This window comes from Dunckerocampus dactyliophorus, chromosome 17 (assembly GCF_027744805.1).
Source record: "Dunckerocampus dactyliophorus isolate RoL2022-P2 chromosome 17, RoL_Ddac_1.1, whole genome shotgun sequence".
Lineage (NCBI taxonomy): Eukaryota > Metazoa > Chordata > Actinopteri > Syngnathiformes > Syngnathidae > Dunckerocampus > Dunckerocampus dactyliophorus.
The window spans coordinates 19,428,234-19,453,768 of NC_072835.1; the positions used below are offsets into that span (position 1 = coordinate 19,428,234).

Genomic DNA, 25,535 nt, shown 5'->3' on the forward strand with positions numbered 1-25,535 from the left:
TGGCATGCAAATTACATACCAACCACGGTTAGCGTGTTTTTTCAGTTCATGTCAAATTTACTCCACAATTTTGTCTCGGTCGGCGCGCATTCTTTGGTTAGCGTACAATATGGCTCGCATCTTGTTGTGTTATTAGTACACTGCATGAGTACAAATGTGTTCTTAACGTACCGTATTTTCCGGACTATAAGTTGCACTTTTTTCATGGTTTGGCTGGTCCTGCGACTTATACTCCGGAGCGATTTGTATATGTTTTTGTCCACACTGACAACCACAAGAGGGCGCTCCAGGCTTGTTTGCCAGTATCTGCTACTCCTATCACTCCTGTACCACTGAAAATGTACGATGTAAACATCAACTTCTAAAGACAACTGAGAAAAACGGAACACAAACGCCCCCGGACAGAAAATCATATTATGCAGATTACAAGCTGCAAGTAAACAAGTTGTGTTATGTCGTTTTAAAGCTTTAGTTATCTGAATAACTGTCAATGTTACGTTAACATACCACCTGTTCACGTCACCTTAACAGATGCCTGCTCTGATTTTTTAAAAACAAATTTCCCCCCAAAAATGCGACTTACAGTCCAGTGCGACATATGTTTTTTTCGTCTTCGTTGTGCATTTTTGGCTGGTGTGATTTATACTCCGGGGCGTCGCCCGTCTTTGATGATACATGAACATTTAAGGTTACTTTTACCTTCATTGAAGACGTGACCGTTCCCAAAGACACGATGTGGCAGCGAGATCAACCACCACCCTCATGTTTTCCCATGAATTACTTCTCAAATTCAGCAGTGTTTCTCACCTTCTTTGTCAAAATGCTGGCACTTGCGACTTTCTTTGGTTGTGTTTTGGGTCACTTCGCTGCCACACTGCGTCTCTGGGAACAGTCGTGTCAAGAACCACGGCTTCAGTGAAGGTTAAAGTGACCTTAAATGAAATTTTCCCTTTGATTCGTCAATTATATACATTTTGAATTGCTTTCTCCATGTAAAACTCTAAACACATGTCTTGGCTGATGTGGATTTACATTATTTCTTACGGGAAAAGTTGATTTGGTTCGCGTCTGTTTCGGTTAGAATTGTTTCTTCTGGAACGAATTGAAGACGCTCACCAAGGTTCCACTGTACTGTGTTTTCTGAGGACCTTTTGACTTCATTCTTTGTATGCAAAACCTTTCAAAAGCACACCGAGTCCCAGTTTTTACGATCCAAACTAAATGGCGTGTCATTGTTTGCTATTCATGATGCTGAAATCAAAAACACGGCGCATCTGTGACGTGTCGTGTTTAGAATGGCTCACTCTTGGTTAAACGGAAGGATAAAGGATAAACCAAAGGAATGAATGCGCCATTAAGCTGCGCGGTGAATAGCACCTAAACATGTACGTTTTCCTTCGCCGGGGGGGGGGGGGGGGGGGGACTTGAAAGACATATTTTATATGGCGCACACTTCTCTCTCAGTCATAGAAGCAGAACGCTTGTCACAACGGCTTTGGATGATTTATTGAAAGACTTGAACTCCTCACCCATGACCCCATTCAAACCCAGCAGTACTTCCTTTTGCACCTGGAACGAGCGCTTTACGTGCCTGCCCGGTGGCTATGTTCTTATTTGGAGCAGAGACGGCGCGCTTCCATTAAAAGGGAAGAAGGAAGGGAAAATTACACATCCAGTTGGAGAGCAGTTGTTCATTTATTGATGATTCTGAGTGGGAATTGCTATGGAGAGGCTGTCCTCTCATTTGGAGGTGCGAAAACTAAAAGGAGATTTTATCAACACATGAAGACACAGAGGATGGCATGACTTGTGCGATTTGTGGCTTCCACTCTTGCACTTAGTCAGAGTCCATACAGCAACAATCAGAGATTTTTTTTTACTCTGTTTAACATTTTTTGGCATTTGGGAGTAACTGCAGGTTAAGAGATTATTTAAATAATTTTTTTGCATGTAAAAATGATAATTATTCTCGATAAATCATCTATTTTTTGTTTCTATTTTTGCTTGTCTGGAGCCGATTGTATTTTTTGTGGCGTTTCGGCACGTGTGCGTGCATGCGTTAAAATTTCCCAACAATGCGTAACCTTCTGCACGCTTACACTACTCCACGCTCTCTCGCTTCCTCCTTCCTGTCATGGGTGATTTTTCCATCTAAATGACCCCTGCCGAGCGCTTATCAAACGCACTTTTGATACATATTTTTTAGGGTTTAAAAAATTGCTCTGAAGTGAAAAGCATTAGTGTAGAGTTGTGTCATCACTTCTTATAAAAACCTCTTATAAAAACGTATAACTATGACTTTGTTATTGGAGGAGTTAATAACAAACAAATCCGATTTGTTAGCAATCTCGTGAGGGTTGACGTGAGCAGTTATTCACTCCTTAAAAGTGCACTGACACAAACGAAATACATTAGTGAATTATGGCGTATTTATTTTGAGTGCCAAAACGTTAGCTTATGCACTCATAAAATCTATTTTAGCTGCAAAGAATATTCCCCCTGACAGTAATTACGTTTAACGCTGGCAGTGTGCTTTGCCCGATTTTGTCAAAACCGCCCACTTTTACAGAAATGTCCATCTCTGATCACTCTTTCGTGAGGCCGCCATTGACTGACTCGGTTTTCTGGAGAGCCTTAAAGTTGTTGGCAAAGAGAGCAGAGCCTCGGGAGCGAAAGAGAGCAAAACGGACTACAGCCGCCTGACACATGTAATTCCTTACACGGCTCCCGAGAGCTGTGTGCTGCCGCAAATTCAGGGTGAGAGTTTATTTAGAAAACACTCTCACACCACAGACCTCTCGTGCGCTCCGCTTCTTATTTATTCTCATCATAAATTCAAAGCTGAAGTGGTCCACGCCGTGAAAGCGTCCGCCGGCTGAGTCGCCATTGTCACACTGGTGGCCGTTAAACATAAGTCACGTAAACTACTAAAAATGGAGACGGGTGTGATGATCACTGCTAAGCTAGGCAACCTTGCTGCATTTATGTTTGGAACATCTAAGTCTACTCTGAGGTAATAAATATCCTGAAATGTGCAATTTACAAATGAAAGAGAACAGTTGCGCTTTACTAGAACCTTCTGGCGTTTGACTCAGCATTCGCTCGACAATTGTTTTGCATGTCCTCCTTTTGCCTTTACTCCAGCTGCTCTAAATCCGTCCATTTTTATCTGCAGTCCATATCCATTTGTCTTGTTGTCTGTTTGGCTCGCCTTTTGTTCTGCCTCATTTAAACGTCTTTTCTACTTCGTTTGTCTGTGTCTATACTGGAGATCGATATCAGTTTTACTCGCTTTTGTCACCCAGCCGGAGAGAAATGGAAAATCTAAACGTCTAGAGGTTGGTTGAGATGTTAGCATTCTTTGGCACCCTGAAGGCACAGCAATCCCGTGGCTTTGGCCTGCTATCCATCGTGATTCGTCCGTCAGCTCTCTCTCTTCTCTACCGTATTAAAATGTCTTCTTGGTATTTAGAAAGAGATGAAAATGAGAAGTCCCGAAAGTGGTAGAATCCTTCACTCCTTTCTACACAAGACCAGTTGAAAAATGGCAAGAATTTAAACTGTGCACCGTTGGATCTTAAGGAGGTTCTAAGTAGAGCTTAAAGAAGAAATGGGAGTGAGACAAAACGTTTTTCGGGTGAGCGATTTATTGCGAACAGCGACTTTGTAACCGACTCTCGCTTCAGATTTACTGGCTGGGAATGAAGAGCTGAAAATTCCACCAGTTTTGCCAAAATCTGTGAGTAAATTCTGACATCACCTTGTGAAACACGGCTCACGCAGTCGATCTAAGCAGTTTGCGCTACGACAACACGGGGACGTTTGGTTTGGCTGCGTCTGTGGCTTCACCCTTTCATTGGGCCGGCTTGACGTCAACCTGCACGCTTTTATGTTCTTACCCTGTGCTCGTAAGTGGACCACGTCAGAAGAGGTTTGTCATTTATTAGACGAGCATAGAAGAGGGAGAGTGGAAAGTTGATTGGTTTGAAATATTAATCAGAATCACAAGTCATGATAATCTTGCAAGATCATTTGTAAATAGTCTGTTCGGATCCTGGTCAATTTGCACACGTCTACTTTTTAACGTGAAATCAGGCGTATCCAAAGTGTGCACATTCTAAAAATAGAATTGAACAAGAAAAAAAAACAGCAAAAAAGGAAAAATTTGCAATCATTTCAGAAGAATAAATTAAAAATATTAAGAAAAAAGTTGTAATCCAGTCCTCATTTTACAAGAATAACATTGTAATATTATGAAGAAAAATCATCATTTTAGTAGCATAAAGTCGAAATATTAAAGCAAAAGAATACAAAATGTTTTTATTACAAGAAACAAACAAAACAACTAATAATGTTGTATTTTTTTGGAAAATCAGGTTGTGTAAAACGTTATTATATGGGAATGAAGTCACAATATTAGCAGACGAAGAAAGTTGCAATAGTTGGCAAAGTTAAAAGAAAAAAATAGCAGAGACGAAAAAACAGCTGTAATTTTTCCAGAATAAAGTCAAAATATGAATCCAAAAAAGTCGCAAACAAACCCAAATTTTTTTTTTTTTTTAAATGATGTCATTTTGGGAAGCAGAGTTGAAATCTGACAAAATAATTGTTATTAAATTATGCCAAACAAAATGGAGTTTTAATTTTTGGAAAATTAGGTTGGGGAAAAAATGACGAGGGAACCGACAGGACAGGACGAAAGCTGAAGTATTTGGAAAATAAAAAAAAAAAAACGAAAAGGGAAAAAACAACACAGCAAACAGCAAAGTTCACATTAATAAAATGCTTTTCCACCTACGGTATATCACAGAGCTGACTAGCATTGTTAGCATAGCCACATGTGTTGCTTTACAAAATAGCGAAGTGGCCCTTGCATCCTTTCATTTTTCGCTGGGAAGCGTCCGGACACCCCCGCATTAGATGATTAAATCTGTCTTTGACTGTTTCCTCCACTTGCCAGCGAGTGTGCTTTGCCTTTCTCCAGTGGGATAATATGTTGACTGGTGATGATTCTGTTCATTACGATTTAAAAACACGAATTTGCCAATTTGTGTACCGCATCCACGCACTTTGTTCCACGGCTGTTAATTTTCCCCTGCAGTTTGAAAAATGTAGTCCAAGTGATGAGTCAAACACGGCGTATACTGTACATGTAATATATCGCCGGCTACGTGTCTTAGTGTACTCGATTTGATCAGATATCCACGACTGAAAAACTGGAAAGTAGTATGTCAAATTGAATCCAACAGTCATTTTTTTTCATCTGGTGGTTTCTGTAAGGATGATTATTAGATTAACATTAAGAGACTCCGCACCACAAGTTATGAAAGTCTTGCAGTGCTTAAAATAATATTTACCGCTACCCTCCGGTAATTGAATTGCGGTTAAGACCACTTAACAAGATCCACGCAGTTCTCGCTGCCGAGTTCATCATACTGTATGTCATCTAATATATTCCATTCTGCTGCAAGCTCGTGTCCCTAACTTTGGAATAATGTAATAGTGGGAACAATGTCAACTGGAGGAACTTCAGTTCCAATTAGTAATGCGATTCGGAGATATTAATGTCAAATTTTGGGTTTACTACCAGGAATGTAGAAACACTGCTTGAGAATTTATGTTCTCTGTGGAGTGCCAGGCACCAAACACCATGCATCCATGTGGGTTGTGGCCTCCCCCCCTCCCTGAAAAACTGATTTTCTGGTGCATCATTTGTGATATTTAGGCTCTGATCAGTTCATTTTACCTTTAAATATACTAGAGATGCATGATCTTGTTTTCTTATGGATATCCAATGTATTGCCCAGCACTTCATTACCGATATTGGCAGCAGCTCTTCCCTCAAACTGTCCGGTCACATCTCGTGCACACATTATGCTTCTTTCACTGTGAGGCCATTAGATGCATTTCACACACAGGCACTGTGCAAAATCAAGACAAATACTCCAACTTGCAATGTACGACATAGAAAAAGTAGATTTTCAACATTTTGTCTCAAGTAAACAATCATGCAAACGACCATGACCAATAGTCAACTAACATAAAATGTGAACAAAGTGTAGTAGGAAACTTTGGACTAATGCAATTTAGAAATGGTAAAGTGGGCTCGTTCAGCATAAGCCTTGTTTACACTTGCACGCACTTTGTCCCCGCAGTACCACGCAATTTTGCGTGCCAGTGAGTAAATCGGTGGTAAACAGGTGTGAAGTATGTGTAGACTGCGCGAGGCTGTCGACTGTTCAAAATTTGTGGCACGCATGATTTCCGTGAACTAGTCGTGAATGTAACACAAACTCACAGCTACCTACCTGCAAACCATGCAGGTGGTGTCTATCGAAGCTTTTCCACCACATCTTGGAACAATTCGGGGGGAATTCTCAAGTCATTTCTGTCTTGGATCTTCCTTGGGATATTCTGTTCATAACTAATCATAACACCCAAAGCGATACCTTCTAGTCAGCAATTCCCTCTCACACACTGTCTGCGTCTCTTTTTTTTCCAGTTCATTGCCTCCTTCCCGCTCTTTGCACATTCTCTACCCTCAGCTGCAAGAAAATATCGACTTACCTTTCTTTATTGGATGAGCTTCCTCTCTGTGGTTCAACATCGTGTAGGTCGCATGCAAACAGAGGAATTAATGAAGCTGGAGTGACGCCTGCTGTTGCATGGCATCCCGCGGGACACAGCGGGACAAAATAATGCCACGACTGCTTCACAGATGCGGGAATTGGTGGTGACAATGCATACAGTATACCCACGTGGGACCAATGCACGTCGCGCGTACTATTGTCGTAACCTAATCGTAAACACTACTTGACAAGGTGTAAATAAGTCGTGCGGTAGAGTGGTCAGTTTGTGCCAATGCGCACCATTTTATCATTAATCGGCAGAAAAAACAATCTGGATATGACCCCACGGCCCGTTTTTATTGGACATCTCTGAACACAACTGAAGTTGGCCTAACAGGTTTAAAAAATGTGTTTTTCTTTCTTTTTCTCAAGCTGGGGTCTTCAGGAGTCTCACATGGGGGGTCCACCTCACACTTTGAAAACCACTGGTTTAGTCAAAAGTTTGGAATGTCATTCTACCTCCTGCCATGCTGGCCTAAACGTCAACACAAGAATACAAATTAGTCCATTGCCCCTTCCACACTGCCCTTAAAATACATTGACCTGTGACAACAACGCACAACAGGGGAACGACCCAGCAATATTCCGGCCTTGGAGGTAGTATCAGAGCCATAACAGAGGCGGAATAGCGTCTGTGTGAAAGCGTACGTCTAATACCAGCAGTGCCCCACTTAGCTGGGTTGAATAAATGCGGGAACTTCCGCCCTAACGTGCCAATTTTGGATGATCTCTGTGCAAAAGAGCCCCTCAAAAGCCTGTGTGTACTCAGTCCAAATGTTTGTACTTTTACATCTTTGGCCAAAAGCCTGCAGCCAGAACCACCATTCATCTCACTAAAGACGCAAGGAAGAAAGTACCTGACACCTCATTCCCGTCTAATGGAATAGAAAGCTTCATTCGGTGCTTAGTGATGGTGATAATGGGCTGCTGGAAGCAGCCGACAAGCTAGGAACATGTGGACTTGCGCCGCTTGAAAAGCGGGGCAGAATGGGCTGTAGCGTTTGTTTATCCAACATGTCGTCATGTTATGAGAAGCGCTGCTTGAGCACCGGTTACAAGTTGTAATGTAAATATTGATGTGTATGGAATGGAAAATGACGACTACTTCAGGCTTAGCATGTGTTCTAATAATTGGAGTGGCTTTCTGCACAACGACGGACACCACAGTCATCTTTTGTTCGGTCCAGGTGTGCATTACGGTTTAACGGTTCCGTTGAATCACGTCTGTCCGATCGTCACAGTGTGACATTATCTCATCATAAACCCTGTAAATGCGCCCATGTACTGTACGAGCGAGCTGTGAATCAGGGCTTTTTAGGCCTGGCGCTGGTTTTTATCTCAGCCATCTTGCCTCTCAGCGTTGGAGCGACATACAGGGAACATATTGTGTCTTGGTATAGTCATTCTTGGCCACTTTCAGCAAAATGTATGAAATTGGCCTATATAAATAACCTTTGGAAAAAAAAACCTTCAGACGTCACAGTCATTCCAAGTAAGTCCAGATTTTTATTTTTAGATGTAAAAGTAGCAGCGAGGAACAGTTGGGTTATTGGCTGCTCCGAAGCTCCCCCTGTTTTTGTACAAGATCGCCCCCATACCAACGGTCACCAACCTTTTTGAGCCCAAGATCCCTGGTCTCGGCCCTGAACCCAGGCATGATCTACCACCCCACCCCGCCCGCACTCTGATATACTGTTTATATATTTAGTAGAAAGTTTTTTTTACAAGTGATACATATTTAAAGACAAAGTTTTGGGTTATTATTGGTTTTTAGTTGGCGCTGGCTTTGTGGACCGAGCTTTGTGGACCTGGAGAGCAGCATGCGGTCGTATTCGTTGGTCAAAACGCGTGTCAGCCGGGCACTGATGTGATAATGCATTCATTTTTACAAATATTAACACGATTGGAGCAGAGAGTGAGGACTGTACGTGTTTTAAGCAAATTTCCGGTCAGAGAGCCAGACGCAATGGGGCGTTTGACGGTCTTCATTAATACGCAGTGCAGATTTTCATCCAGCTGGCTGCTTTGGCATTGAGATAATCTGTTATCTTTTACCACCAACACAGACAGACATAAACATATGCACGCATTTCAACAGCAGCTGCATGGATGGCTTGAATGTGCCACTGCTCCTGGGAAGGACCCTTAGCTGGTCTGCAAGGCGCCTGGCGTAAAAAACACAAAGTCTGCCCTGAACAGCGGCTGCACTAAATATAAACGTAAAATGAGATAGCAGCGATCGACTGGGTAAGTCCCAAAAACAGGTCAAGTGTAGCTTCTTTTATGGCTGTTCTCAGTTAGTTGGGTGAAATGTTTGGCGTTTGAGACCAGGAAGTGCTTCTCCTTTGCAACAGAGTCGCGAAAATTGAAGCGCAAAGTGGCGAGGGATTACCGTACATGAAATGGAAAGGAAATTCTTTAAAAGCTGAAATATGCACGGTGGCCTAGTGGTTAGCACGTTGGTCACAGAATCAGATCTAGAAGTTGTGGGTTCGAATCTCCGTTGGGCATGTTCTCCCCCGTGTGTGCTGGGGTGTTCTCCGGGTACTCTCCGGGTTTTCTCCCACGTTCCAAAAACAAAAAGCATGTTAGGTTAATTGACGCCTCTAAATTGTCCGTAGCGGTTGACTGGCGACCAGTCCATGCTGTACCCCGCCCGAGGGTCAGCTGGGATAGGCTCCAGCATACCCGTGACCCTCGTGAGGATGAGCGGAATAGAAGATGGATGGAAGAAAATGTTTTGCCGTAGTTTAAAATTGCGTAGCAAAAGCTACATTATGTTTAAAAAAAAACAGACATAGCTTTTGCTGTTCGCATTCTCTTCATTTTAGGGTCATCAATCATTTTGAATCAAAGACGTCTAAATCTGTTTTTAATTCCACGACTTTGGTCGGGCAGCACGTCAGACCTTTCTCAGGGTGAAATACGTTCTTGTTTAGGTGAACTGCCGCTCACAAAAACAGCAAAATGACATGAGGTGGCATTCACTTGAGATTCCTTTCTCGAAACATAAAAAAAGGAACGTTTTCTTTCAAATAAAGCGTGAATTTTTACGCTTTATCACCCCGTAAAACAAGTGACGCTGCGTCGCTCCTTGACCTCATGTGGTGTCGCTGATGTACGGCAAGGTGAAATCGTCCAAATGATTTTTATTAGTTTGGTGACTACTGGCAGGTAAACACTTAGAAGACAAAAACATAAAAATGTCACCTTTCCTTGTTTTTTTCAACATTTTACTCCGACCGCAAAAGTATAAATCTTTATGTTTTTTGGCTTACAGCACAATATTCAGTGATGTCTTGTTACATCAACGTCAGCGAGCGCCTTCTCTTTTTTTTCCAACTCACTGGTGCTGAAATACACATTGAAGCCGTGGGGGACATGACAGAATTGATGGTTTACAATCTCAAAGAATTTGCATCTATATACATTTCTGTGTGTGTGTGTGTGTGTGTGTGTGTGTGTGTGAGAGAGTGTGTGCGCCTTTGAAGTTTGGAAATCCGCCCACCCTTCTGAGGCTGAACAGCTCCATTTGTCCCACCTTAATCCCCTGACGTAAACGCACATAAATCACGTTGAGTTGTTTCTAAACGTGGGCTTGGCTGGAGAACTTCATCTCTCCGTCTCGCTCACTTTCCAACTTCCAAAGAGCGTTGACGCTCTTCTGGCCAATCACTTAGCCAACCGTGTACTGCAAAATTGTAATTATAAAGCGCACTGAATGCTGTCAAGAAACAAGAATCAAGGGATGTTGTAGTCCAGTGCATTCAAAACCAACGAGGATCGTCGAGGATCAAAATGTTCTGAAAGTCTAACAGCAGTTTGAAAAATGTCAAAATAGTTTACAGTTGCCAGATAGTATCATGGCACCAGTGGTGCATTTTAGCCATCCACTCTCTGGCGATAGCTCTGGGCCAGATTAAAGTGGCGGGTCTCATTGTTCACACAGTTCTATGGTGCCACGGCTGAGCAGGCCCAGACAATGGCTCCCTGCTCCCCTTTGTCAGACTAAAGGGTAAGAATGGAGACCTCTTGACACGGCAACCTGAAGCCTCAATGGCCCTACTTCACCTAGCTGAGAGGGTCAGGGAGAGACAGAGCAGGGGAAGCAAGCGATAAGGAATACGGTGGTAGTGGTGGCGGTAGAGCATTGGGAGAGGAAGGGGAAAATGCACATATAAAGGGAATGAATGAAAACAAGGATGGCAGATAAGACCCAGGAAGGAAGGAGTAGCATTTAACAAAATAAAGTGACGTGTAAATGGACTTGAACGATATAGGATGATTTCGACCAGGAGTGTCCAAAGTTTTATCGGCCCTCGGCACGGTCTAAAAATACAATTAAACAAGAAAAGAGCAGGAATTGAGTCATCACATTAAGAGAAACAGTCGTTATGCTAACAAAGTCAGAATGACAAACATTTATTTTAAAGCATAAAGTTGAAATTTTAAGCAAATTTTAGATTCGTAATATTAGAAACCACAAAAAGTTGCAGTTTTTGGAAAATTAAGGGGGAAAAATGATTACTACGAAAACAAAGTCAAAATATTATGGAAATAAAGTCACAAAAATGACAAGAAGAAAGTTGTCCCCACACAGTCACAGGAAGTCTGATGCTCTGTTAGAACTTTATTCTGAAACTTTTACTTTATTCTGTTATTTTAACACCTTCCCCTAACGCATTATTCTCAGCAGAGCAGTTCATGGGCTCCAAAAGTCATGAGTAGTGCTGATGAGTCTCCAAAGTCAAAGTCAAAAATACTATTTTTGACTGACAAGATTTTTTTGTGTTACTATAATAGACCAATCTGCTCATCTTAGGTAAGGATAGGACTGATCTAATCGGGTGTTGATATCAGCGTAATTCACTTATCAGAAATTTCCGATAACACCTGCGGAGATTTCCTATCCATGCGCCACGTCCGCGCTTTAATGTTGTCATCTCTTAACTTTTCAGCGAACGTAGCTTGAAGAATATCAGCGAATATCAGCGAATGTAGCCAAAAAGAGTATCAGCCAACGTAGCTGTCTCCACACATACAATGCAGCCGTTCTCACACACACACACACACACAAACACAAGCTCTCCATCTTAACAGCCACACAAAACAGTCGGACATCTGCATAACACCAAGCTTCCGTGTCTTTACAGTATCATCCTTGCCTGGAGAGAGGAGTTTATTATCGGCTCGTATCAACAATAATAAAAGTGACTCGCGACGTCAAGAGGCCCGTGTTGTCTGACTGTCTGTGAAGCCGTAAACGCTCCAGGCTGAGCTTGTGCGTCTGTGGCCCTGCATTTCTTCATAACATTGTTAATACGTTACATTATGGAGTGTTGATATTGTTTTTGATGTATAGTATGACAGTCATGAGGTACATTTATTTGAAAAAAAATCTTCTTTTAATTGCAGGTCACTTCTTGGGCAACAATACAGTAATTGATGTGCTTCGCCGCCAAGGATATGAGGTAGAGCACACCCCTGCTGGGCAGCCCATACGCAGGTATACACTCCCAGTTAACATTTGCCACCTGTCACACACACATGTAATAATAATACACTGAGGGCAGCAAGACTTTTCTTTCCATTTTTCTTGTGGGAATCATCAGCCAAGGTTAAGAGAAAAATGCTGTCCGACGGGTCTGAGCAAGAAAAGACACAATGTGTGTAAAAGCTCATATTTTATCGCTTAAACAAGTTTCGGCCTCCTGCTAGTAAAAATGTACTCCAACATTAGTTGTTTTTTGTTTTTTTTTGCTGACTGGATTCCGAATGGAAAATCATTTTCAAAGTTAATGCAACTTCATAGCTGGTATGTGCTCATCTGTTGATGTGAAACAGATGTTCCTGTAATGCTTCAAAATGTGTAGCCTGCAAATAATCGACAATAGCCCGGGGCTGTTATCCACTTGATTCATTCTCTTGTTCTTTCACTTCCTCCCATACGTCCCAAAACATGAGTAGTTGTGTCATGGCTTTTCTCGGGTCGTAATTTCTCTGCTCTGGAGAGTTTATGTAGAGTGGATCGTAAATCTACAAACTGGCAAGGCGAAATGACACAAATACAAGTGTAGGAGTTGGGGCTTATTGTTCGTCTGCAGATTTCTCTGATACGTAGTAGGAGCGGGAGGAACTACTGTACCAACATTGCGATGTATTGTAGATGCCGTTTTACTTTTTAATATACAGTCGTCCCTCGTTTATAGCGGTTAATTGGTTCCAGACCCGACCGCGATAAAGGAATTTCTGCAATATCTGATTCAATGTTAATAAATGGAATGTTTTTGTAATTAGAGCATAGAAAAACTGTTTATGACTTTCTAAATACAGTTTTTAACATTATTAGTGCCCAGTAGACATGAAATAACACCCCTATAGTCACCTTTATACTCCTGTTATTTATTGTTTACACTGGACACAACTATTACGCTCCAGGGACTCTAGACGGCCGCTAGCTAGCAAGCTAGCTAGTTAGCCTCGAAGTTATTTCTTCTAAACTTAACCCTTTAAACGGCAAAGTTGCAAAATTATGACAAGCTGAATTTAACAAGTCGTAGAGACAAATATGATGCTTCGTGTAGTTACTATTTTACACCAGGAGATGGCGGACATCTGTAACTTCAGTCTGAGCGAAGTGAGTTTGAACCCCGTGTGCTGGCAGCAGCCATGACAGTCCACAAACAGCTATTGTTGGAAGAATATCGTTAGTTACTCCCACACCTGATGCCAGTGATGTTAGCAAATGATCTTAATAAGTCAAATAAATTCATTCTTTGGTATTTTGGCTCAGCAACAGCATCTCACATGCAACCTCTGGTTGGAACTGCAGTTTCTAATTACAATAAAGTGTTTCCATATACACCAAGTCAAACTGCAAACAATGCCAAGGATGGAATTCACTATCTAGACCTTGCTGAATCTATGTCATGGCGTATAGATACAGGTAGCCTTGATTTCTTAAGTCCCACATGCAGCCAGAAATGTTTCATTGGAGTGGCCAAGGTGAGACCATTACTCACACAGGGGTGGCAACAAGTTGATGCCTGCTTTGTCGAGATGGATAGTGACCACCTCGTGGCGCTGCCACTGCTTTTGGATCGTCTGTGTGCCAAGGACTTGCTTTAAATACATAGCTTCTGGATTCTGCTCCCCATCATAGCAACCAAACCCGCGCAGGGCATCATACGGAAGTGGATGCCGATCGGCACTCCTGTTTCAACTCTAGACTCCTCAGTTTAGATGCCCTTTCATGCTGCTCCAGAGAGCTCCCAATATTAACAGCTGTCTCACACTTCACAATTCAAGTCAAAGTCAACATAGCCATCCCTGGCCACCCCGTAGCTCCGCCACTGCCCACATGCATGTTTAGATTCCAACCAGGTCAAGCCAGCTTATATGGAATGCGGGCAGGTGTCTAGGAGGATTCCATACGTACCACCATTATGTCTCGACTGACCACCCATGAAGTGTTGTGGAAAGGATGGACTTAGCGTAGCAAGTGAAGCATGTTATGCAGTGTAGCGTGACGTCTTGTACAGGTAGCTATCACAGAATAGATCTACTGTATGTGTGTAAGTGCGTGGGTGAGTAAATGTACCATAATACAGAAATCATGTTTAGGAAGAAATGGTGGTAGAGCACAGATATCACGACAGATCTCCAGCTCTCTAAAACTCGCTCAGTCAACAGTTTCTTACTTTTCCTGTTTAAGGAGATCGTCCAGACCTGACGTAATGGAGTCAGAGGACCAACAAGTTGAGTCCCCGCTCTTGGAGCCGTTCCTCCATGAACTTTCAGAAGAGGATGAGGGGCGTCCCCTGGAGGACGACAGGTTGACCCACATGCTCTTGCCTTCGGACAGCCTGGAGCTGCTGGAGAAAGCGGAGAAGAAGATGCTGAAGAAGAGGCGGAGGAACAAGCAGAAGAAACAGCGTCACAGGCATTTTAACGATCTGTGGGTCCGCATAGAAGAGAGGTAAGAGGCCGTCAATTTGGGCACAAAACACCACCAAGACTTAAACGTTTGTCGCCTGCAAAACTGAGTACCACAATACCAGAAATACGACAACAAATGGCGAAAAAACGCAAGCAATTGATACATCCATTCAAACCCTCTTGCAAGCGTCACGTTAATGTTCTCTTGCGATTTCAAATCAACATTTGCAATAAAAGTGGCCAAGCACAGAGCGTGTGAAGGCCCTTTTGTGTTCATTGTGTTTATTATATTCCGTCTGTTCTCGCCCATTTGGAGTCATAAACATGCATAAAAACTCACCGACATTAGCAGGTGTGTCAGGTGTGACCGGGGAAAAATGTTAGATTTTGGTGGTCCCGAACACGGAGCTCCAAAAGTCACTAGATTAGATTCAGCTCTGTAAACCTCCTGTTCGCTCTTCAATTGCCATTGTTCACTCACGACACAGTCCAGGTTTAAGCCCGAAATATGCGCCACACACTTATTAATCACGTTTAAAGTATAAAACCAATCAACGGTAATGTAAGATGATCCACGAACAGAGGGAGTCGGAGTCACAGTGTAGCCTTTAGCCTGGTCTGCAGGTTAGCGCTAGAGAGGGCATTTCTCCAAGCCGCATCTTCATGATCTGCTTGCCTGTTGTAATTACAACGATTTCCGATCATATAGATCACATACTGTAGATAAGGCAGGCAACTATGGTGCGTTCAAGGAAGGCCGAACAAAGTGGGAAATGTCAATGCTCGATGAAAAAAACGTAATCAGTGAAGCCATCAACAAGCATCATCCGATGCTCAGCCTCATCTCCCGACAGAAGAGCAGTTTCAGTGGCAGATTACTATCACCGTCCTGCTCCACTGAAATACTGAGCAGATCATTCCTCCCCCATGCCATGCCACCTTTCAAAACACGGGGGGGGGGGGGGATAAAAACACACACAAGGCTGGCCTCATAACCTTATTATGTATTATTTTGCACTTGAATTTGAAGTGATCCGTTCCGTATTTATTTATTCTTATTCTATTTTCTTGTTTTTCTTACCTCTCCTATCTTGCTTGGTTTTATTTTTTCAAGTGTTTATTCTGACATTTTTGCAGCACTGCTGGAAATGAATGGATGTCTCTTTGTATCTATCTATCTAGATCTTTCCCCCCTTTTAAAATCAATCGGAACTTTTTGAAATGCTGATCATTTTTAATGCTAGAAGTGTATAGATTCTTCAACTACCCCAAGCTCAACAGTAACATCCTTGGAAGAATCGAGATCAGGTTAACATGCTAACATCTGTAGCCAGGAAATTGGACAAAAATGGGATGAAGTCACACACTGACGGAAGTAATCCTTGTCAAAGAAGTGGTACGGGAGAACTGATATCAGAGATTTGATATCAGAGTCTCCCGTTAGTCTTTTGAACAAGACTGACACTTCCTGTTGGGATGCTGCAAGGCTGAAACAGCCAACATATCAAATTCTACATGCACACTCTAGCTGTAAACACACACATGCCCTGCAGTGACGAATGAGTCCTAACGAGTCCCCCACTGGTATCGGTGGCTTAAATGTGGAAACAGCAGCCTGGGAAATCCTCAGAAGAATCCAGTTTTGGTTCTCTTAGTAGCCTCAGGCGGTGACTAAGCGGACAACCAAAGAAACTCACCTTTCGGATGAAAACTAAGACCACTGCACAGGTGTGGTCTGCCGGTATTTGCTGAAAGTGATTAGGCAGGAGGGCACCAGGTTAATTTGGTGATATTCTATCCATGCGTCTATCCATTTGTGGGAGGGAATAACCATGGGAAGGCAGTCAGTTACATGGAAAATAAATATAAACTGTGATCCCAGTGCTGGCACAGGTTACTGTTAGGCTACACCATTTTTAAGGTCAGTTGCAAACATATCCGAGATTGAATGAGGTAATCATTTATCTTTCAGTTTTGTGAGAGCAATAGTGATGGATCATTTACAGGAGAAATGCTTCTACTGTTCCATCGGGTGGTTTGGAACAATAGACCAAGGCATGACCAAGTTATCAAAATGTAACAAAATACATGTCTGGCGACCTCCCATATTGGGAATACCTCATTTAAATCAAATACTGTTTTACAAAGAAGAAGAAGATGAAATAAAGGGCTTGTTAATCATGAAAACAGAGAACGCTTGTCAGCATTTCTGTTCATCAAGTCTGCAGAAATGTTTTCTCGTTTTCTGAGAGACCTTGTATCTTCTGCGGGAAGGAAACAGACTGTTTACCCACGTTCCAAAGCCAACATGGTTCACATCTTTGTATATTTTAATGTCTGACCAGATGCCTGAGTGAAAAAGGAAGAGGCTGTCAGAAACATAGAAGCAACAGTCCCAGTTGTCTGTGGTGTTTTCATGCACGTCTATACGTTGGGCAGTGGCTCGACCCTGCTTGGAGCCCATCTAGAATGCAGTAATGAGGCACTTCTTTCAAGTGTTAGCAAGTGTACTCACCGGTGGATCTGCCCTGTCAACCTGGCATCTTATCCGGCAACTGCCAGTCCTGCAAGTCAACTCTGCCACAAACTCTGTTTGTCAATCCGGCAGCAGTTCTGTCAACAAATCAAGAAGTATTTTCAACCCCACTGTACTGTAGAAATACAGGGATTACTTGGGTGCACGGTGGTCTAGTGGTTAGCATGTTGGCCACACAGTCACAGTCTGGAGATGTTGTGTTGAAAAGCCGTATGGTGTGAAGGTAGAATGATCTGCTTCGCCTTCCAGTGGAGCAAGACTGTGATAGTAATCTGCCACTGAAACTGCTCTGCTGTTTGGAGACGAGGTTGTGCATTGGAGAATGCTGGTTGTTCATGATGGAAAGGAGCCTCCTCAGTGTCCTTTGCTCTGTCACAGATGTCATATATTTAGAGGTCCCACTAAATACACTTTTCTCAGACAGGCGTTAACAAACACACACTCTCAAAGAAGTTCAAACACTTCGTTTGAATTTTAATGATCGACCTACAGGTAGGACACAAGAAATTATGAATTCATTCACACATATTTTTTTCTCCTGTGACCGTGCCTTTTCGTCCTGGCAAAAAGGCGATTGATTGACAATGGTCTATAGCCAGTCAGGATGCAGAAAACAATGGGCGGTGCAGACAAACGAGCAAGGGAAGAGAGACACTCAACTTCCCACAATGCAGTTCTTCTTAAAGGGCCAGGCTCGGCCCGTAACTGTGTTCATACGCTGTAACAAAAAAAAAAAAGAAGCACTGAGAAAATTCCACGAAACAGCAAATCCGCGAAATGTGAACGGCGATAGAGCGAGGAATATATTTCTAAATATTCCATTTACAAATAAGGAACCTCACAGATTACTATAAAGTATAAAGCTTGTTAAGTTTGCTTTTCACTATGTTTTAAAATCCTAACTGTCTCCCTTTCTACTTTGTTGTCTCCACAGTGCCATGCCCCAGTCTCCGCCTCCCCCGGTGGTTCGCATTATCAACGGTTACATCACAGTGAAGCCTCCGAGTAGGGCCTTCAACCACTACAACTATTATAACCTACCATCTGCCTCAACGTTCCCCTCATCCTCACTAGTCCTCCTGTGTGCGTCGCTTACAGTCATCCATCAGGCATGGACTATGCTGCAGTAGAGTATTTGTTGTACACACGGACTCCTCTAGTAGAAGTATTTGGGACTACAGTACACCAGAGCCGGCGGAGCATCTCTCTTGCAAACTTAGGACAGCACGTAAGGGAATGCTTTGTGAATATGAATTTTTTTCAACGGTTTCCGTCAAGCATAAAACCTCAAGAGCAGGAGGTATGAATGTGTAAATTCGTGTGTGTGTGTGTGTGTGTGTGTGTGTGTGTTATCTATCAGCTCTTAAGCCCCCTGGCCTTGCCAACCGCAGTGTTTCCAGACTTTTAATTTATTCTTCCATAGTAGAAGAATACTAATTAGTGTTTAATGCTACAGAATAGCCTATCACAGCAGGGGACATTTGTATAAATTGTGTTTAAATATTATAGATGTATTTTAGAATTATTCAAAATGTAAAAAAATTAAAAAAAAACACACAACACACATGTTTATATGATTATATAAATAGATATGCAGTATATTTTTTCCAACAGAAAATCAGGAACTAACCACCATTGTCTATAATGTGTCTCACTGAATTGTTTTTTTTGTTGTTTTTAACGGTCAAAAAATAATGTTTTACTTTGTGTATCAGTGGTAATAGCTTGCCAGGTTTTTTGTGTCCACTTAAAAAATGTCTTATTTTCATTGTATTTGTTTAATTTATTTAACTACATTAGTTTTGCTTTACGCTGGATGGCACGGTGCCTGTTTTTTTCATGTACGTGTTTAATCACTTTTCATGCACGGCATCGCTGTCCAATGGAAAGCATGTATTCCCAAATTTTGCCTGTACTTTTCCTTGTTGTAGAATATTTTTTTAAGTTAAAAATGATCAGTGTTGGCCAAATTACGTAAAGCAAAGTAATTGGTTATAGTTACTAGTTATTTCCCCAGACAATGAATGAAATTAATAACGAAATCCCTCCTTCATAAATGTAATTAGTTACCAGGGAAAGTAATTATTGTGGTACTTTTTTTTTTTTAAACCATCAAATGTGTAAAAAAAATGTCGGCTTTAGCTTTGGTAGTGGCTCGTGCTTCATTTGACGATGCTTGCGACTTGCAGTTCTCTCCCAACACGCTAGGAGGCGGTGTTTTCCGGCGCGTGAGCAAGCACCACTCTTGTTGACTAGCTATTTAGCTTCCTGTGTAGGAGTCGAGAGCAGTAGCGACTGAAGCGTTGCTGATATCAGTGCATGATAACCACATTTCATTGTCGGTAACGTTTGAAAATAGTAATTACTGTGACTTTTAACACTGAAGGCAATAAATATACATGCTTTTGATTGGACAGTGATAATAATAATAATAATAATAATAATAATAATAATAAGGTGTTCCGAAAGCTTTCATGTCATTTACAGGATAGGAGTGTTCCTAGTATTACCATGGCAGCAATAAAATATTTATCTAGATGGATTCTGTTCATTCTTTGCATTTGTTTGTGCACATGCACGGCATCGTCGTGTCCTGACCCGGGTTCACGCCAGTGTTTACGTGAGGTTAATGTGGTGTGATAAGGCAGCGATTAAGAAGAAGCGAGCGATGCGTGCATGTGGTCGGGCCACAAACAAGGCAAGCCGCTCTGCTGCCAGCGTGTCCGTCCCGCGGGAAACAAACAGGAAACCAGAGCTCAGGCCGTACTTACACGGGCAGGAAATGAACGTTAATTGGTTTGTTATATCAACAGGAAAAGAAAGCCAATTTTTATTTTGGTCTTTGATTTCACGGCGGCTTTCTGCTGCAGGACATGGAGATTATTTTTGTGTGTTTGCAAGAGGCTTACAAGGGTAATTCTTAAAAGGTCAGCTTTTCTTAATTGGGCAAAAATGTCTGCAAGTCTTTACACCTGGCCGTGAGTACGTCAAGCCTCGAGGGCGCTGACAGAGAAGCGATCGATACGTATCCTGCAAAAGCATTAATAAGCGCGTGTGACTGCAGACTGCACTTTACCGGGTGTAATGTAACACCCTGCAGAAACATACTTTGTGTGTCACTCAGGCAAGAATCAACAAACAAATCAATGGCGTTCACTCGTCTAATGGCCTCCCCTTGCCTGCATCTGCTGACAGGTGCAGCTCTTTTCCAATCAGGCTCATTCAAGGGACATGCAGCTAGTAAATGTTGCAAGCTGGACACTCAAGTTCCTATTTTGTAAAAAGGCTTAAAAAACATATAAAGTTAAAGACAAATTTTGTGTGATTATTAGTCACATTAATGCATTTTGGTCTGTTTTTTTCCCATTTTTGGAGGTTGTTTTTGTTTTTTAACTCACTGAATGCCAAAGACGTAGCTGTGCGTTTTCATAAACCCTAACGCCTGATCCCGACAACGTATTTATACGTCTTTCACGGAGGTGATGATGCAACTCCTCACCAATGGATTAGGCTTGAGGGCAATTTTAATGTGGCAGAAGTGCATCATGAGAGGAGGTAGACACACACATGACAGGAAGGGGAAGAGCTTGCATCAAAGCAACTGTTACAATGTTCCCTGTTTTTAGTGCTTCTTGTTTTTCTTACAGCATACGAACGCTGTTACCGGCCGAGCCTGGCCCGTTAAGAACATTTGCTTTGCGGGAAGTTGGGTGTCTCTCTCTTCCCTCTCTGTCTGTCTGCACCACCCATTGTTTTCTGCGTCCTGATTGGCTGCAGACCACTGTCAATCCATCTCCTTTGTGCCGTGTCTCCTGTGTCATCGCTAGCTTGCTTGCTTTCCAGCATGGAAATGAATCTTTGGCTCAAAGGCGGAGGACTGCAACAGGACGAGTGCTGCAGCAATACGTTTTAACAAGGAAACAAAACGCTTCAGTACAGCGGAACGGCTGCAGGACGAAAGGCACAGGAGTGAAATACAGGCGAGCGACTTTATCATTTCTCGTGTCCGACTTTTTTCTGTACGTCATGCTACACGAGAGAATTTGCAACGGGAGGAGCGAGCCGATGTAGCGTACGCTGGTGTGGCGACACAGGAGCACAATCCAGGTTTCGGTGACTGAACTGAAAACCGGAGAGGAGCGAAGCGTACGAGTGCATTCATGGGTCAAGTATGAAAAACGCGTGCATGTTGGCAGGTCTTGTTTGTCAACTCCAAAGCAAACCCAAGTGTTCCATCATTAAGACAAAATCCTGTTCGTATTTTATTCTTCCTTACAATTTCCAGCGTCATATCAGGAAAAAATAAACCTACTCCTGAAAGCACAATCAAATGAGAAATATCTAAAAATGAACAGCACACAGGACCGGAGAAAGAGTTGACGAGTGGACAACGTCAACCTGTAGGAATTGAAAGCAGATGTCCCCGCAGACGTCTGTTTCCTGTGGGGTGGGTTTGACCAAGACATGGCATCTAATGGCGCATATTACAATTCTTCATTTCAGGGGGGAATGCGATCTCTTAATGATTCTGGAGTGTTTCCAAAAATATCGCTGTGCTTTGTCGCCCCTGTTAAACAGGTCCCTAAGAATGAATAGCTTCATTTATAGGAAGATAGAGTTGGTAATACTTTGAGTGTTTCTGGTTTTAACAACTTTAATGATTTCCTGGTATTAATTCCATCCTCACACGGATGGATTTTGTTTTTGCCGACGCTCGCTAATCTACTTGAACATGTGATTTTGTCCAGAAAGATCCAGGAAGCCTGAAAGATCCAGTCCCTCCGGTTCAGAAGGCAAAAGCAGATTGTTAAAATGACTTCAGTTTATTTTTCAAAGAGTAGCTCTGGTCAGTGTGTGCCTAAGCTGGCTATTACCAGTACATCAGTCACTGAGACCCGTGTAATAAGTGCTGCCCAGTGTATTTACGTAGGAAATCTCCTCGGGGTTAGCGACAGTATATTAGCAGTCCGCGTTCCAGCTTTACCACAAGGAGCTGTTGATTTGCTTGAACATCTCTTTTGTAATCAGATTTTAGTCTTGATACAAATTAGAGTAAAGTCAATCCCCGCATGCTCACAAAGTTGTAACATTTTTTTTCTACCGTAATTTCCAGTGAACAAGCTGCTGCTTTTTTTTTTAACTTTGAACCCTGCGGCTTATACAGCGGTGCGGCTAATTTATGGCTAAATTCTAATCTCATGATATCTCCTTCACTTCAGAACTACTACTAATTGTTTAAATACTATGCCGCTCGCGAATCAGCAAGGAAACGGTGGCTCTTTTTTGGCAGGAGCCAATCAGGAGCTATCAGTGCACCCAACAACAAGCTTGTCAACCCATTGGAAATCACAGAAGGTCATTATATATAACAGTATAACAATATAACAGTCTGACTCACGGTGTCATCTTACAAAGAGCACTAAACTCATCGCACAGCAACTTAACACTCATATATACAATATACAAACATGTACCAATACAAGTTCAAAATGGAAAAAAACCTACTATTTCAAAGTTTTTCCTCTGGGCTCCTCCGGCTCCCTCTTGTGGATCTTATTGCCAGCCATTAAGTCATTAAAGTGAAATAGGATGTTGATCAAAAGTTGAAGACTATAGCCCCCCAAAATAGAAATAAAATGTTCAAAAAAGGACATTGTAATGAGTAGCAGCACCGACATTGTTGCTCACCTCAAAGATTGGTTTGTACATGTTTGATGCCAGTGTTTTCATCAAGCTAGTGGGAATGTTGCTCCAGGTGGTGAAGAGGGACTCACCGAGGGCATCCACTGTCTACAACTGATGTCCATTTTTGTCCATACATCCCAAAATGTTCTCAATTGGATTTAGAACAGGGGAACACGCAGGATGGTCTAAAAGAGTGAGCTTGTTCCTCTTTGTCAGGCGGGCATTGTCAACTGCAGCGTTGTCCTGTTGCATAAGTCAGTCGTGACCACACAGACGCAGGCCTTCAGTCATGAGGGGTGCTCACATCTCCACATAGCCAGCTGCCGTTTGACGCCCCTGCACAACCTGAAGCTCCATCCACACGGCCTCCACTGTGCATCTCAGGTGGGATCTCCTTCTCACACCAGTGACGTTTGAAGCCATCAGGACCATCAAGGTTACATGTTTTCCTTATCAGAGAATAAAACTTTCCTCCATTTTTCAATGCCCCATGTTTGGTGCTCTCGTGCCAAGTAAACCATGTTTACATCCGTCTCCTTTCTGTGCTATCAATGCGGCTGTTCACGCGATGAGGTGTTCAAGTGCACTACGCAACACTGAGTGTCAGGCGCAAAGGCTTTCAGACGGTCTTTTAATTTATGGTACTTCATTTGGGTATGCGTCCCTGGAGAAGAGCGGGCCGTGAACTCTGCCTGACACCAATATTTGAGATGCCTTTCATTCTTGGATTCTTTGCACACACATTTGAAATCAGCCCTACATCACATTTTGTGTGTCGGTAAAGTTCAGGTTAAGTCGAGTCCTGCTGGGTGCCCCAAAGACGTGGTGGGGTGCCCACAAAGCCTCCTCCTCTGTGGAAAAAATACTCCTTACACTCTAAACAGCAGGAACACACCACTCAGAGTTCAAAGCATTGATGGGCCTTAAAAGAAGAGTCACTGGAAATATTACAAATATCTTGTTTTAGGACTGGGAGGAGGGTTAAAGAAAGTGGACTACAGGTTTTAGAAAAAACTCATTTGGGGGACTTGACACCTTTTTAACCATTAAAAGCCACTTAAGGGTCCTAGGCAGTATTTTTCCTTACAGTGTATCTTCTCAAGTGACACTGCTACATGAAGGAAACTTGGGTAAGCTTTAGGGTAGTCAGTGTACAGCTTGTATAGCAGTATAAACTTACCATCTGATGTGTCTGGTGCTAGGGGGGGTTAACGGGGGGTCAGAGTTGAGTTTTAGCTTGCGACGCATGTATGATGTGTGATTATTGTGCCTGTTGTGAGATCATTCGAACCTGCAATAAAAGGCTGTTGTTCCGGCAATGCAGTCTGGCACTTGTGTGTCTCACCCAACATTACAGTAACATTAGTGACACCTAGCCTACCCTCACGTCTTTGAATGTGTCTTCTGAATATATACAGGTATATTTGTACTTTGGTTCATTTAGCAATTTTTATGCTTAAAATGATTAATTTAGGCAAAAAAGTAAAATATACTGGAATACCCTTTTTTTTTAATCACAATCGGTCGCATTGAGTGAAGCAGCGAAATGAACACAAACAGCACATCCTCGATCTCAATGAATGAAAACCTCCAGTTGAAAAGCTTTATTCATGACACAGTGGAATGCAGTGGCAGCTCATTGCCTCTCATTTCTACCTGTAATTGGGAAATTGATCGCTTCCTAACAGCACAGGTTGATATCCCACAAGTGTCTTCAATTGGAGTTGCTGTGTTTAATTGTGTGGAATGCTCCCCTCTGTCAGTCACTTGAGGTACTGCTTCAGTTGGCAGACGACTTTCCTCAGCCAATTAGCTCATGTCATTAAGTGTAATGCCTAGGATCGTCAAATGATTCTAAATTTTAATCGAATTAAGCAGTTTTCAAATGGATTAGTCACGACTAATCACCATTAATCACCATATTTCACCACTATGTGTGAAATATGGCCATTTTTACTGTATTTTATGAACAAAAAGATAAATGATGACAAAGATGAATGGCAGGACACAATTACATATGCATTTGTATGTATTAACATCTCCAAATGAACTGAAAATTAAAATCAAGCTAAAAGATAGGTTAACAGTAGTCTCTTTAATACTTGTAGTAGCACAACATTTGAATCACACTTTGTTATCATGAGCCATGAAGAATTGCGTTCAAAGACATGAGGTAATTTAAAAGGGTTTCACGAGTGTAGATTTTCGAGCATACTCAAACGCATCAAATTGTACTTCAGCAGTAAGAGTTAGATTAGTGAGCGACAAGAATATCGACTTATTGTTTTTCTTTGTCTTTCTGTATATTTAGACCACACATACGCGCATAATTAAGATATGTTGTGATTTTCGGAGTATCCCTGAATGCATCTGGTGGCGGTCTCGTGACAATGAGGAAGCGTCGTTCAAAGGCGGTCTAGAGGCGCGTTTGTGGGTTAGAGATACAAATGTTGTGTTGGAATTGCACTGCTGCTGTTGTTGTGTTCAAGTCAGAATAAAGTTACAAAAGAGCGCCAGACGTTGTGTGACTGTGTGGGGACACTACACTATGCTTCCGCCTGTTAAAACAACGCGTGGCTTGACATGATGCGCATGGTACACGCCGTTAACGCACTATTTTTGACAGTCCTAGTAATTACCCTTAATGACAGAAAAGATCTGTATTTACATTTTATCATTACAGATTACCCGATAAATAGAAGCTGCTGACTGCAACAAAGGGTAAATTGATATATACTCAATATTGA

The 25,535-nt window shown here is 42.3% G+C and overlaps 1 protein-coding gene across 1 annotated transcript in view; it reads left to right on the top strand.

Annotated features, from left to right (window-relative positions):
* trabd2a (TraB domain containing 2A) overlaps window positions 1-20,224 on the top strand; it is a 63,880-nt gene extending 43,656 nt beyond the window's left edge. Inside the window, exons 5-7 of the mRNA XM_054757727.1 lie at window positions 12,045-12,135; window positions 14,344-14,607; window positions 18,038-20,224. Coding sequence (XP_054613702.1) covers window positions 12,045-12,135; window positions 14,344-14,607; window positions 18,038-18,233 — 551 coding nt within the window. The 3' untranslated portion in view covers window positions 18,234-20,224. The remainder of the gene's footprint in view (window positions 1-12,044; window positions 12,136-14,343; window positions 14,608-18,037) is intronic.
* Window positions 20,225-25,535: the final 5,311 nt, after the last annotated feature.